The 15265-nt window shown below is 49.2% G+C and overlaps 1 protein-coding gene across 4 annotated transcripts in view; it reads right to left on the reverse strand.

Moving 5' to 3' along the window:
- DOP1B (DOP1 leucine zipper like protein B) overlaps positions 1-14974 on the reverse strand; it is a 95992-nt gene extending 81018 nt beyond the window's left edge. For 2 of the 4 annotated variants that reach the window (XM_074357761.1, XM_074357702.1), the window contains exons 1-2: positions 14798-14963; positions 9163-9327 (exon numbers count right to left, since the gene is read on the reverse strand). In XM_074357761.1, coding sequence (XP_074213862.1) covers positions 9163-9300 — 138 coding nt within the window. In that variant the 5' untranslated portion in view covers positions 9301-9327; positions 14798-14963. Of the gene's footprint in view, positions 1-9162; positions 9328-14797 lie in introns of all 4 variants that reach the window. The other 2 variants (XR_012504089.1, XR_012504095.1) reach the window with 2 other exon arrangements.
- Positions 14975-15265: the final 291 nt, after the last annotated feature.

The following is a 15265-nucleotide window of genomic DNA, read 5'->3' on the forward strand; positions in this document are numbered from 1 at the left end:
AATAGCCCAGTTTAACTTATTTCCTTTTGTTATCAATTTGCTGAAACGAACTATCACAGGCTGGGCGGCTTGAACAACAGATGTTTATTTCTGCCAGTTCTGGAGGCTGGAAGTCCAAGATCAAGGTGCCGCTGACTCAGTTCTCCTCCCGGTTTGCAGCTGGTGCCTGCCTGTTGTGTCCTCCCGCAGAGGGGAGAGAACTCTTCCTTGTTCTAAGGCCACAGTCCTATTGGATTAGGGCCCCACCTTCACGACCTTGTTTAACTTTACTTATCTCCTGAAAACCCTACCTCCAGACACAGTCACGCTGGGGGTTGGAGCTTCAACATGTGAATTTGGGGTAGGGGAGGCCCGGAGGGGTACAGTTCAGTCCATAACACCTTCTTTCCACAGCCTGACATGAAGTTTCTGGTTTCTTAACTTTCTTGATAGTACTTACAAAACATAAGTGAACCCCTTTTTTCTTATCCATAAACTCAATTCTGCTAGATGAGCTTTTTTTTTTTAAATCAGATGAGCTATAGTCATTAGATTACTGGAGGAATAATTCACCTGTCCAAATCTGGACTATTTCCATCCCTCCAGCAGATCTGAAAGGAAGAACAGCAAAAATATCCTTGGCTCAGATGCAAAATAAATAGACTGTCCTAACTATCAATCATCAGGTGTATATCAGACTCTTTTCAACAGAGAGAAATGCTCTTTCTGAAAGGACCACGTTGCCCTTGTGGTGTCTGAGTGGCTCACAGCAAGGCTGTTCTCTCAACCTGAACAGCAATGCCCTTGCCAATTCTCAGCTCCTTCAGGGTAACGCAGGGTAGGGAAAGAAGCAACAATGTCACATGAGCCCCAGGGCATCCCCCACCAAAAGGACGGCAGAACAGTGGATTCGGCAGCCCTCACCACGCACGAGGATGAGAGTTCTGCCTGACATTCTATTAGCGGCATCTCCTAAGTCCTGGTGCCAAGAAGAATCACAACACTGCCAGGAACAAATGGGTCCTGTGCTCAGCACTCCCCTGTAGAGGTGCAGGATCTACTTTATTTACAAGGGAAAAGAGTCAATAATTGCCAACACGCCCTTCCAATTTGGTCTCTTCTCAGAAGGCATTCAGGCCCATGTCTTTCCAATATGAAAACTTATCTGAAAACTTGTAGCTTCAAGGTCCCCACCCTGGACAGTAGATTGCTAGAAAATGACTAATTGCCCCAAACTGAGACACCATTTCTTTACCACATAGGACCCCAAAAGTGAGGTGACAAGGTGGAACCACGCATCATGCAGGCTGGGAGGGGCCCACAGCCCTATCCAGGTCACCCACTAGGCAGAGTCGGGTCCAGCGGGGATCGGGGTGGCAATTTAAACTGTGTCTCAGTGGAAGGAGGAGGAGGTTGGGGAGGAGGACTGCAAGGGAGATACATGGGGAAGCCCAACCCCTTCCTTCAGGGATGAACTCCCCTAAAATAACACCCCACAAACGGCCCCCACAAAGAAGCTGGTGCAGAGCTGGTGAGGTGCAATCAGGTGGGGCACAAATCATCAGGGCTCTGGTCTAAATGTGTTCCCCGGTGTGACAGGGTTCGGAGGTGGGGCCTTTGGAGGGTGATCAGGTCATCAGGGTGGAGCCCTTGCGAACAGGATTAGTGCCCTTGTGAAAGGGACCCCACAGGGCTCCCGGCCCCCTCCACCACGTGAGGACACAACAGAAGATGGCCAGCTGTGAACCAGGAGGAGGCCCGTCACCAGACACCGAATCTGCTGGCCTTGACTTCCCGGCTCTGGACCGAGAGATAAATGTCTGTCGCTGACGAGCCGCCAGCCTGTGGAGTTTTGTTACAGCAGTTGGCGTGGACTGAGATGGCCGGGAAGGCCGCCCTGAGTGACTCGGAGGCCCGGGCACGTATTCTATCACCACACGCTCGGGAACCGGAGTTCCTCCCTGCGCTCCTGAGCAGTAAAACAAGACTAAACAAGCAAAACGCTGCTCTACCCAAGGCCGGCAACGAAGAGCCGTCTGGGCTTCCATCACAAAAAAGCTTTTTTAAAAGTCGATATGAGGAGGGAGAGTGTGCACTTCGTTATCAGACCCTGCTATGGGCTGGACTGTGTCCCCAGAGTTCAGACCTCAGAACGGGGCTGTATCTGGAGACAGGGCCCCCGAAGAGGTAACTAAGGTGACAGGAGGTCACACAGGTGCTGTCCAACATGACTGGTGTCCTCAGGAGGAGCAGATCAGGACAGACCCACGCACAGAAGAGGACACAGTGAGAAGCAGCCGCCGGCAAACCGAGCAGAGAGGCCCCTGAAGAAGCCAAACCTGCTGACACCTTGATCGTGGACCTCCAGCCTCCAGACCTGTGAGAAAATCAGTTTCTGTTCTTTCAGCCACCCAGGCCGTGGTATTTTGTGATGGCAGCCGAGCAAACTAACACGGACCTCAAACCAAAGCGGCTTTATCTGAACTGATACTATTTCACGGAGAAAAGCAGCTGATCAGGGTGAGGGTGGGCATCAGGCTGCAGCTCAGACTCATCGAGCTTTTGGGCAGAAGAGGTCTTGGAGCTGATGTGTAAAGGGCCAGAGCAGCTCCCCTGGTCTCCAAGCTCTGGCCACGTCCCCATAATGTCACAAGTTGCTCTGCTTTAAAAAGGAGGTGCTCGTCACTAAGCGATAGGACTAGGAGCTGAAACACCTAATATGACCCAAGACTTCCAGCTCCTCCTACTACTCACGCCATCTGCTTTTTGTGAAACAGTAGGATATTGAATAAAAACAGCAAAAAAGTGGTTCATTTAGAACCATTACGACTTTTGTTTTAAAAAAGAAGCTTTAGTGTTGAGGTTTTTTTTCCTAATGTACAGAGTTTATTTCTACTTATTTCCTTCATTTCCTTAATCAAAGTTGTAATCCAGCCTTGGTACAATGGTTGGGTTCACAAGGGCTCAAAATGCACTTGCTGATCTACACTTCTCTAAAAATATTCAGTGAAAGGTGATGGCTTGTGGCCTCAGATAAACAATGAAGCAGAAATTATCCTATTCGTGTCAATATACATAAAAACTAAAAAAAGATAAACTTTTTTCTAATACGGAAAAATTCTAAAAATGATACTGAAAGTGTAGCAAGTTTTTAAAATGATCCAATTAGAATCTGCCTATAGTCTGACAGCCTGAGGCTTCTCGGGGCTCAGTTTTCTCTTATCAAGAGTTGAGCCAGAAGCAACTTCTGCTGTGAGGCTATGGTTTACATTTTAGAATCTGAAATCAACTACCTTAATTAGAACGCACCGCGACCCAACTTTGCGTACCACAATATTGTTTCTACTTGCATTATAGAGTATTTACTAACTCATCACTAATTCACTCACTGAATTTCTATGTCCATGCATGAGTCCAAGACATCTGACTATCACTAAAGCCTTAAAACACTTTATTCACATCAACTACCAGGTACACTTGATGCAGAAGTTGCGAGTCTCCTAGAAGTGCGTCACTGCTAAGCAGATTGAGGCTTGTTCCCTCCAGCACCCTCCCAAACCCTCCGTGTCCAGAAACTCTGATCCGGGTACGGAGGCTGCCCACCTCCACCCGACAGGCTCCCATGATCAGGCTCACTCCTCACATCAGCCAGAGAAACTCCCCCAGTGAGAAAGGCAGCTATGGGTCACCTTGCTCAAAGCCTTCCCGGAAGCTCAGTGGCTTCCCTCCATCGCAGGAGATCCGTGCTGCTGGGCTCTGGCTACCTCTCCTCCCTCACCTCCCATCACCTCCCCTCTCCAGCCACGCCCACCCCCTGCTGTACCTTGAACAAAGGCCTGCGCCCCAGATGGCCTCCCAGCCAGCTAGCTCACTGCCTCCAGGCCTCTGCTCAAATCTCAAATGTCACATTATCAGAGAGCCAGCTCTGTCTGAGCCAGCACCCCATCCTCCTTCCTTGCTACCAACTTTCCTGGTTTATTTTTCTTCGTAGCATTCAGCACCTGACATCACGTATTTATTCGTTGTCTGCCATCAGCAAAGCCTTACATTCCATGAGAGCAGGAACCGTGTGTCGAAGGCTGGGCCCTGGCACCTAAGTGTTCAGAATACCCTGGTATCAGTTTGCTAGGGCTGCCATAACAAAGCCCCGCCCACGGGGAGGCTTACAACACCAGAAACGGAGGCGGGGAGTCGGCAGGGCGGCTGCCTCCTGAGGCTTAGGAAGACTCTGCTCCAGGCTGCGCTTCTGGCAGTTTGCTGGCCATCTTGGGGTTCCTTGGCTTTTAACTGCATTACCCCAATCTCTGCCTTCATCCTCACATGGCATCTTCCCTCTCCGCATGACTATGTCAGTGTCCAAATTTCCCCTTTTTATAAGGACACAGTCATGCTGGATAATGACCTCTTTTTAACTTGACCGGCTCTGTAAACACTGGATCTTCAAGTAAGTCACACTCTGAGATACTGCGGGTCAGGACCAGTCTTTTTTTGGAGGACACACTTCAACCCTTAACAACCACTCAGCAGCCATATGAGATCGGGCAGTTAGCTAACCTCACCAGTAAAATGGAGCTAATAATCAGCTCTACCTTGTTTGGTAATGAAGAAAGCAGAGAGATGTCTCTCCTGTCCGCTTATGTGAGCCGTACAGACACTGACATGAAAACAGTCGGGGGGCCCCGCTCCAGAGCATGAAGCTTGGAGGTCGGCAGACAGGACCTGGGTCCTCCCTCTGCTGCTTGCTGTCTGTGATCCTGCACAAGTTGCTGCGTCTGAGTCCAATCTCCAGCCACGCTGTAAGTACATATAACTATGCACACTGAGTCCTCAGCACACAGTAGGCTCTCTATGATGTCCGCTGTCATTAGCAAGGCTGAGGGTGGGACAGACGTGTCACCCTTATCCCGTGGATCTCCTGCAAGTTCATCAAGGGGGCTGCTCTCCCTCATTACCTAATTGTGGCCGCAGAGAACAGGAAGCTGGAGCAAAGAGGACGCAGGAGTGGGGTTACATGCAACTGGGTAACGACCGTAACCAAAGTTGTCTTTTTAAACTCTTACCCCATACGACTCACATCTCACCAGCCACGGGACATCCACCAGACGCGCAAACTAATCCGTCCCAAAGGGAACCCCTGGCCTCCCTTCCCAGCCCACGGGGCCGGCTTCTCCTGTCTCCCTATCGCACCCTTTCAGCTTCTCAAGCTAAAGACCTGGGAGGAAACCTGCAAGTCGTACCCAATTCCCCTTTCCCTTATATCCCACATCTGATCCACAGGCAAAGCCCATTTGCTACACCTCTGAAGTCTATTCCGAAAACAGACGCTTCCCCGCTGGCTCACCTGTGTTACAGCAACAGCTCCTAAGTGGTCTCCCTGTTTCTGCCTGACCCCACCTCACTAGAGCAGCTGGAAATGGTTTTAGCACCTAAAAGGGAGGCCGGGCCACATCACTCTGCCAGGCAGCTTCCCCCCTTAGGGGCCACTGTCAGACTCCGGTTTTAAAGGACCTTCAAGATCAGATGCCCCCCAACCCTCCCCTCTGTGGCCTTGTTTCCTGCGATCTCCCCATTCCTTGCCTGCTTCATGACAACCTCCCTGGCCACCAGAGCCTGAGTGTGTCTCAAACTGGCACTGACTCAGCAAGGCTTCCTGATGACCCCACTGAATCACAGTGTTCCCCTGATACTCACCGTCCCATCCCCTCTCCACTCCTGGCACAGCACTCATCACCACCTAACAGCATGTATATTGTGTTTATCACACAGCTTCCCCCACCCCCGCTACAGTGAGGGCAGGGTCTTGTCAGTTCTGTTCTCTGCTGTGCCCTGGCACTTACCTACTGGCATGTTTCAGGCACTCAGAAGGCTACTGAATAAATGAATGAATGAACGAATGGCCAGTGCTTTCAAAGCTCCTTAAAGAAAGACTCAACCGTATCTGATCACCTGCATTCTAAAAGGCGGGTTAAAATGATTAAAAACTTTTGAAAGTTTTCAGGGCTACTGAAACAAAGTTTGTTTCATAGAATACCTCATTGCTCAAGAACTGCACTTTCCAAATTTATAATTTTACCTACCTCAGAATGTACATGGTCCTAAATAAATGGGGAGACATTCTGTGTTTACGGATTAAAAGACATAATATTGTTAACATGGTAAGACTTCCCAAAGCCATCTACAGAGTAAGGCAATCCCTTTCAAAATCCCACTTGGCTTTTGCAGAAATTGAAAAGCTGATCCTAAAATTCAAATGGAATTTCAAGGAATCCAGAACAATTCTGAAAGAGAACAACAAAGTTGAAAGACTCTCACTTCCTCGTATCAAAACTTACTGCAAAGCTACAATAATCAAAACGTGTGATACTGGCATAAAGATAAGCACATAGTTCACTGGGAAAAAAAATGAAAGTCCAGAAGTAAACCCATTTCTCTATGGTCAACTGACTTTCAACAAGAGTTCCAAGACCCTTGAAAATAACTGTCTCTTCAACAGATGGCTTTTCACATGTGGAACAACGGGATTTCCACGTGCAAAAGAATGAAGTTGGAGCCACACCTCACACCATGTGAAAAAATTAACTCAGAATGACATTGTGTTGTACGCTAGAAATTGACACATTGTAACTGACGGTACTTCAATTAAAAAAAAATTAGAATGGATCAAAGACCTAAACGTAAGAGCTAAAGCTATAAAACTCTTAGAAGAAAACACAGGGGTAAATCTTTATGATCTTGGATTTGGCAATGGTTTCTTGGCTATGCACCAAAAGCACAAGCAACAAAAGAAAAAACAGACAAATTGAACTTCATCAAAATTAAAAATTGTGAGTATCAAAGGACACTATCAAAAAAGTGAAAAGCCAACCCAAAGACTGGGGAAAAAAATATGTGCCCAATATATATACAATAAGGGGCCAGTATCCAGAATATATAAGGAACTCTTACAAATCAACAATAAAAAGACAAACAACATGGTGAAAAAACGGACATAGTACTTGAATAGAAGTTTCTCCAAGGAGGATATACAAATGGCCAATAAGCAAATGGAAAGATGCTCAAAATTTTAGTCATTAGGGAAATAAAAATCAAAACCATGAGACACCATTGCATACCCACTAAGAGGGCTATCAGCAAAAAAACCCTGAAAAAAGTGTTTTTTAATAAGTAATATGAGTTTAATTACTCTAGAAACAACCTCCACAATAATGCCTGAACCTAGAAGGTACATAAAAACAACCACAAATATTTTTTATGGTTAAAATATGGTTTTTAATGGTTAAAATAATGTTATCAAGGATTAGAAGAAATCAGAACCCTCATATACTGCTGGTGGGCATGCACAGCGGGGCAGCCACTGAGGAAGACAGTTTGGTGGTTCCTCAGTAAGTTCAATGCAGAATTACCGTATGACTGAGTAACTCCACTCCTATGTATATACCCAGAAGAAATGAAGACGGGTGTTCAAAGAAGAACTCGTCCACAAATGTTCATACAGTACTATTCAGCAAGAGCCAAACTGTAGAAACTCAATGGATAAACAAAATGTGGCCCAGTCACACGATGGAACATTATTCAGCCATAAAAAGCAATGAAATACTGACACACATAACAACACGATGAACCCTGCAAACACGCTAAATGAAAGAAGCCAGACACAAGAGGCCATGTTATTGTACGATTTCTTTTATATGAAATATCTGTAGACATGGAAAATAGATTAGTGGTTGCCAGGGGCTGGGGAAGGGGAGGGCTGGCGGGGGTTTCCTTTTGGAGGGGGTGAAAATGTTCTGGAACTAGACCGGGGTGATGGCTGCACAACAGCATGAACGAACAAGAAGCCGCTTTACTGTATACTTAAAGATGGTTGAATGGTTGCATGAATTTTAACTCAAGAGCAAAAAACTAAATACACTCGCCCCAAAAAAGGATGCTGTTTTTAGATTCCAGGAGAGTCAAATAGTAATTATTGACACAGTTAGAAAAACCTGAATATGCCCAAATCCCACACCAGGGCTCCTTGTTTTCCCCTAAAAAAGCAACCCACCTTCATGCAAGACAGTGAATGTCAGCTAGAAAAATCCTGAGTTACAGCCCTACAACCAAAGCACTCTCAAACTCTTATCTGCTGTTTTATTACAGGTCTCCCTCCCTGCCAGCACCAGCCACGATGCTCCCGTGTTGTAAATCCACCTTGCAGAGACCGTGCAGTTTCCCAGCCACAACCTGTAATAACTGCCTGTCTCCACTGTGCCATCTGTGAGCGCTGACAGCTGCCTTCTGGCAGTTGGTGCTGGAAGGCTGCCCAGACGCTGTCCCCGTGGTCAGGCCACTCGCATTCTAACTCCTCCCCCACCCCCCCGTTCCTTAAAAAGGTAAAAAGACAAATTCCTTCTCTTTAGCAAGGTTTGTTCGAGTCCCCTGGTGTGTGTGCACTGGGGAGTGGGGACCTCCCAGAGTAGGATGGGCATCTCCCAGCTTCCATATGGCACTCAGGCTCACAGGTGTCAGGTGTCACAGCCGGGAGCCCTGGCCACACAGCAATGGGGAGCCAGGCACAGCCTCTCCAAGCCCAGATATCTGCTTCCTACAGGACACAGTGGTCACCCTCCTTTTGGGCAGGATGGGAAAATACAGTGGTCCCATCCCTAGAACACAAGGTCAAGCCCACATGCAACCAATTCTGGTCTTCCTAGACCTGCCCCGCCCCATTTTCCCCTGTCCAAACACACACAACTTCTGGGCAGATTTCAGTACTTATTTCATCCTTTATTCTAGGAGTTACCAGTTGGCACTAAAATGGTGAAAAAAAGTAGACCGGGTAAGAAAAAGTCATAAAAATCCTAAGCACTACACAGAGAATGATTCATCTTTGCATAACTGCACAGTTTAAAAACTTATTACCTTGTTTAGACCTAAATATTGTTGAGAAAAAGGCTGTTCGGCTCTTCTACTGGCTGTACCCACACTGTACTTCTGTGCTTAGGGAAAAAGAGCTGGAAGGAGATACGGACGCTGACTGGTTAACAGTGGGTAACTCTGGGCGACAGAGTTACAGGTGTTTCCTCTTATCTGATGGCTGTAATCAGCATGTAGTGTAATATGAAAAAGACACGTCCTTGAAGTAATAAAAGGGCAGCTGTGTCCCCGCCCCCACACAATCCCAATGCTCCCAGCCCCACATACCTTGTTGAGCTTGCCCAGGGAGGAGATGAGATCCGCCCACTCACTTGAGGACTCAAAATTTCTTAAGGCCTTTTCAATCACTGAAGAGTAATTTCTGTATCTGTAATCATTCAATAGTTCCTGCTCTTCTGGCTCCATCTTACATTCTTGCAGCAGAGAAGGTACCTAAAAGGGAATCAAAGAATAAACAAATGAGGCAGCTCTTCAAGGATGAGACGCGTCCCCAGCCCAGAGCGCCAGAGGACACGCGTCCACAAACACGATTGTGCACAAGCTCGCTGGGCAGTCCAACTCAAATATTTAGCAAGGCTTCTGAGCCAGGAGCTAGGGGAGATAAAAGATAAACAGTTCCGGACCTCCTGGACTCGGAGGGAGATAAATGCACGGAGCAGAAAGAAGTGAAATGCTAGGGTCCCACTTAATGGACAAAATGCACTTGAGAAGCAAAATTCACAAAGTGGCTAACTGCAAGTTGCTGCCAACTGGTAATTCTGAACGCAGATGGTCCCTCTCAGTGTAGGGCATTTACAAAACCTAAAGAGAAGCAGATCTGTGGTTCCTAACTGAACAGTCTGGTTAGCAATCCAGCCCTCTACAACCAGACTTGGATAGAGGGTTGGAAATATCCTACAAGAAAGTCATGTGGGGAAAAAACAGCTAAAGAACATAAGGATGTAAGAGCGAAGTGCCTGACAGCAGTGCTGGCAGAAATCCACCACATGCCTGTTCATTTCCTAAGCGCCAATTACCTGTCGAGCCCCGGACAGGGTGCTGCCCCGACAGCTCTGGGCCTCCTCCGGGTGCAGCGTCTGGATGGAGGTTACACCTGCTGTTATACCAGGGCCCAAGCAGTCATCTTTTTATTCTTGCCCGTGTATATGCTTTGATGGATTCTTTTACTTTTTTCTGTGGCTAGATGCATTCATTATATATGAACCACTGCAGCTGCTGCAAAGCCTGGGACACAGACTGCGTGATCCCAATGCCAACAGCAACCATTTCCCTTCGTCTTCTTTTCATCCCCAATATGACAAAAGGAAACAAAGAACATCATGAGATGCTGCACTGATCTGGGTTTTTGAAAACATCCATCATTTTTACATTTTAACATATAGAAATGCATGCTTAAGTTCTGTTTTCACTCCTTCAATTAAAAAAAAAAATCTGAAGGTCAACCCATCAGTCTATTCAAACAAGTTACAGCTCTGAAAAGTACTTCACAAGACATGGAAGTGTTCAATCACTCCCTGGACTTGTCACCAAGCTCCATATGCCAAAGTTTTCTCAAAAGTGATACCTGAGGGTTCCCGCCTGCCTCCCTTCTTTAGGTTTCACCTGATTAAGATCTATTTAAAGAGTGACAGGCACCTCCCCCAAACTCCTTCTCCCCCTTCTCCACACTAAGGGAACCCTCAGTTTGCTCGGGCAGCACTATGGTTCCCAGCCTCCCTGCAGCCAGGTGGCCGTGTGACCTCTCTGGGCAATGAGACGCCCACAGAAGCTGGTGGTGGAGACTCCTCTGGCCTTTTGTCGTTCACCCTTCCCCTTCTCTCTGCCTGGAACAAAGGTATGATGTTGGAACTGAAGCCACATCTTTCAACCAAGAGGGAAGAGCCATCTTTAGCACATGACTTCTGTATGGAAGGGGAAGGACTGAGCAGCTGAGGGCCCAGAAGGCACCAGACCAATGCTGGACGCTCTGCCTCTGGACTTAACTGTTTTCTGCACAGAAGAGCTCATTTGTTCTACCCTTCAGTCGAGTTTTCTGGTGTTCACAACCAAACACAATCCTGATCGATTTATGAGCCTAAGTAATATTTCCCTAGCACACAGTCTGAGAGAGAGACATGGAACAATGGTGATCTGATTAAATCCATGGAGCTGCGGCTAGTTTGCTAACCAAGCTGCATGTTGTCAGGCAAATGAAAAGGCAAACATCACAGACAGAACGAACTGAACTGCAGGTACAATGTGTCCTTCAAGCCTGACTCCTTCACAGATGGACCTGGGGCAGTTGCAGGGCTCCCATGGTACCTCCTACTTCGCTTTCCATTGCTCTGGGCACGCTCCAGTCTTCTCAAGGCCAACACGACTTTCAAGTCGCCAACGTCAGTGGACTCTTGTTTCCTCATTCACCTCTCAGGAGGGCTGTGCATCAGACCACTTCCTCCTTCTCCAAACAGCCTCCTTTGAGCCCACACTCCTCCAGGCCGCTGGCCCCATGCTGGTCCCCTCCCACCCCTCCGCTGTGCGGTCCCATCTGCAGGCTCACCGTCAGCTACCTGACTGCCCAACACTCCCAGACACCAAGCTTGGGCCCTCTTTCTCTCTCCACCCTCAGTGATTTCTCCACTCCTTTCACTTACAAATACCATCTTTCTGCCAATGACCCACAGATTTATAACCACCCAAAGTGCCCCATCCAGGGCCCAAATTCATGTAAATGGCCCCTTGACTTCTTCATCTGGAAATGGCACAAGTGTTTGAAATTTGGCACGTCCCAAACTAGACTCCCCGGTGTCCATCAACAAAATGCGGTCTGACCATACGACGACACACTATTCAGCTATGAAGATGAATGAGGACTGAAACCTGCGACAGTGTGGATGAAGCTGGAAAGTACAAGCTCAGTGGAAGCAGCCAGCCCTAACAGGCCGCGTACTGTATGATGACGTTTATACTAAATGCCCAGAACAGGCAAACCTATAGAGATGACAGGTGGGTTAGCTAGTGGTTGCCTAGGGTGGGGAGGGGGTCATGGGGTAGCTGCAAGGGGGCACAAGGGATCTTTCGGAGGGGGTGATAGAAATGTGCTAACACTAGATTATGGTGATGGCTGCACATCTCTATAAATTTACTAAAAATCACTGAACTGTATACTTAAATGAATGGATTTTATGGTTGGTAAATTGTACCTCAACAACACTTTTTAAAAAACCCTCCACTCTCGATTCTATCTGTGCAACATGCTCCCTTTCTGGTCCTCCTTTCCTCAGAAAGTGGCCCTCCTACCTATGGGGCCTTTGACATCGTCCTGGACTCCTCGTCCTCTTCACCTGCCACACTCAACCCAAGTCCTGTTGGCTCTTCTTCCAAAATACCCATGGATTCGCCTGCTCCCCATCTCCTCTGTGCAAGCCATCTTTCTCCCACAAGCTTGCAGAAGCTTCCTAAGGGTCCTCCTTCACTCTCCCCCCAACACAAAGTACCTTCACCCAGCGCTCCAAGTCCCCACCACGCTTACACTCCTCCCACTGCGCTTACAATCAGCCCACACTCCCTCCTCCCCCACAGCCCACTCTGGGGCCTACAAGGCTCCACCTGCCTCTCTCCTCAAGGCACTCTGCTTGCCTAAGATGGACTCATCCTGCCGCAGAGCCTCCGCACACGAAGGGCCTCTCTGCAAATACATACATACTGTACTGTGCATACGCACCCACACAGTATGACTGTCTGCTCATTTGTGGAAAAGTCTTCCCTTTTTCTGAAATAACAGCCTTCATACCTTGAAAATATTAAGTATGGTAATGAGAGGGGTGGTTTCTTTTATCAAGTAAAGACATACGAATTTAGGACATTCCAACATGTCCATAAGTTCTTTTTTTTTTTTTTTTCAATTCCAGGTAATACACAAGTCTGAAATTCTGTGTGTCCAAACCACTGCAATACTCCATGGAGCCTGTCCACTGTATTAGGTGTCTCAGCACTGGGGAAAGAAACATGAACAAGGCAGGGTTCCACGCTCACAGCTCAGAGCCTAATAAAAGAGGAAATACCTAAACACATCATTTCAGTTTCACAGGGCACACACAGTGACAGAGGGTGGGCTGACATAACAGAGGGACACTGGCAAGGCGAGGGAGGAGGCCCAGCTAACACCAGAGACATCCTCAAAGTCCACAGGTGTGGGCACTTGTTAGCAGGAAGAGAGCCTCATCGGCAATAACCCGTGTGCTCAGGAGGCGGGGTAGCAGAGGGGCACCACTGCTAGTGGCAACGAAGGCGTCAGCCAGGTAAGAGCAGGTAACTGGAGCAGTTCAGTGTTACCCGAGGCGCTAAGAACTACAGTACTATTCGATGTAACTAACAGCACAGGTGAGAAGTTTGGAAATAGGCATTCAAGCAAGCTCTTTTATTTCAAAATACAGCACTTGATACTGTGCTATGAAGCAAGTCTTCCGGATTTATGCATGTATTTCTCTCAGGCAACACACAGGAGTCAGAAGAGATGGGTATTATCAGCTTTCAGATGAGGATACTGGGGAATCAGACCCTCCAGAAAACTGCTGGGTTCACACAGCAAACGACTGACAGAATGAGGAATCCAGCTCAGGCCAGCCAGATGCCACAGAGCCTCTACCACATTATGCTACAGGTGGAATTAACAGCGTGGCCCTTGAAGAGCTCTTTTGACAATGATTTTGCAATCTACTCTGGATGCCTTTTCTATGAGAGACTCAACCTCCCACTCAAACTGGGCTCTACAGCCTGCTACCAATTAGTTACACATGGAAGCAGTCATATCAACAAGCATACCGGACCAGACGTGACCGCCTGAAGATGGAAAATGTCACCAGGAAGAGTCTCACCTTAACCATTCTTAATTTTTTTAGAAAAACAAGGTTAAGCGAAAAGCCAACCAGCCAGATGCACAAGAAGTTAATTTTAGAGATGTTTACACGAAGGAATGTTTCTGAGTTAGATGAAAATGGAGACCAGTGAACAATGTCAAACAGCCACCCTCCTATGAGTGAGAACACTTATCAATAGGTAATAATGATCCTTAGTCCACAGCACAGAAACACTCGTCTGCAATCAGTTTCATCAACTCTAGGGCACATTATTTTGAATCGGGTTGTTCAGAGTGGTAATTAAAATGCAGTTGAAAAAAAAATGTAAGACATCAATTGGTGCAGGCTTTAGGGGGAGAGGAGACCTCCACTGCCTTACCAAAATCTTTCCCAGGTCAGGGAAACCCCTGCGGTAACAGTCCCCACAAGCAGCCGCACTGTGAGTTGCTAAAGGACCATCCAGGGTAGCAGCAGCCGGCAATCCTGCAAGACGCAGGGGCCAGGCGGGCAGAGAGCATACTGCGGCTCGGATCCCTTCTCCTGGGGACAATCTGGAAGACTTGCGGGGTCTTCTCTTAGCAGGAAAGCCTTCATCTTATAAAGGTCTGGATCCATAGCCCTGCTTCCCGAATAAGACCGTGGTCAAACAAAGCCGCATCTTCGGCATCTGCCGAAGGAGGTGAGGGGAGGGCGGGCCGTGACCCACCTGACCTCCACCTGCCGGACGCGAGGCCGCGCGGAGTCCGGCCGCTCTTTCTTCGCCGCGAGGAGCCGGGGGAAGTGGGAGGGGACCCTGCTCAGCAACCGGGGCCGCCCCTTGGGGGTCCCGGGCCGGAGCACACGCCCACTCGCGGCCTCCCTGGGGCCTCCCCCGCACTGCAGCAGCGAGCGCCGCGGGCCCAGGCGGCGCTTGGAGGAGGCACCTGCACCCCGGAGCCGTCCCACGGCACCGCCCGAACCCTGTGCACCCGGGGAGGATGCCCCCGCCGCTCGCGGGCCCGCGGGAGGAGACGCCCCGGCTCCCTCGGCTTCGCTTGGTGACTGAGGGCGCGGGCCTGACTTACCGGCGGAGAAGGCCTTTCTCGGCGGCGCGCCCACGGGAAGCGCGGAGGAGCCGATCTGGACGCGACGGGTAGAGTGGTCGGGAGCTGCGGCACGGGCGAGAGCTGGGACCGCGGAAGAAGAGCCCCGCCCGAGCCCCAGCGGCCGCGGCTCCAGGACACTGGGCGGGCCGGGAGGCGGGCCTTCGGCGAGTGGGGGCGGGGACAGGGCGGCTCCGCAGTGCCTGGGGCGGGACCGAGGGCGGGCCCTAGGAGGGAGGGGCCGGGAGGAGGGCCCTCGGCGCATGGGGGCGGGGCCAAGGGCGAGCCCTCGCTGCGTGGGGTTGGGCCGAGGGCGGGACCTAGGAGGGCGGGGCCGGGAGGCGGGTCCTCGGCGCGCTGGGGCGGATCCTGGGCGCCGACTGCCGAGTGCCCCGGTCGCACCCTAAGTCTTTCGCAGCTTCCCGGTGGTAGGCGTCGCTTTCAGCCTGA

The sequence above is a fragment of the Camelus bactrianus genome, chromosome 1 (assembly GCF_048773025.1).
Source record: "Camelus bactrianus isolate YW-2024 breed Bactrian camel chromosome 1, ASM4877302v1, whole genome shotgun sequence".
Lineage (NCBI taxonomy): Eukaryota > Metazoa > Chordata > Mammalia > Artiodactyla > Camelidae > Camelus > Camelus bactrianus.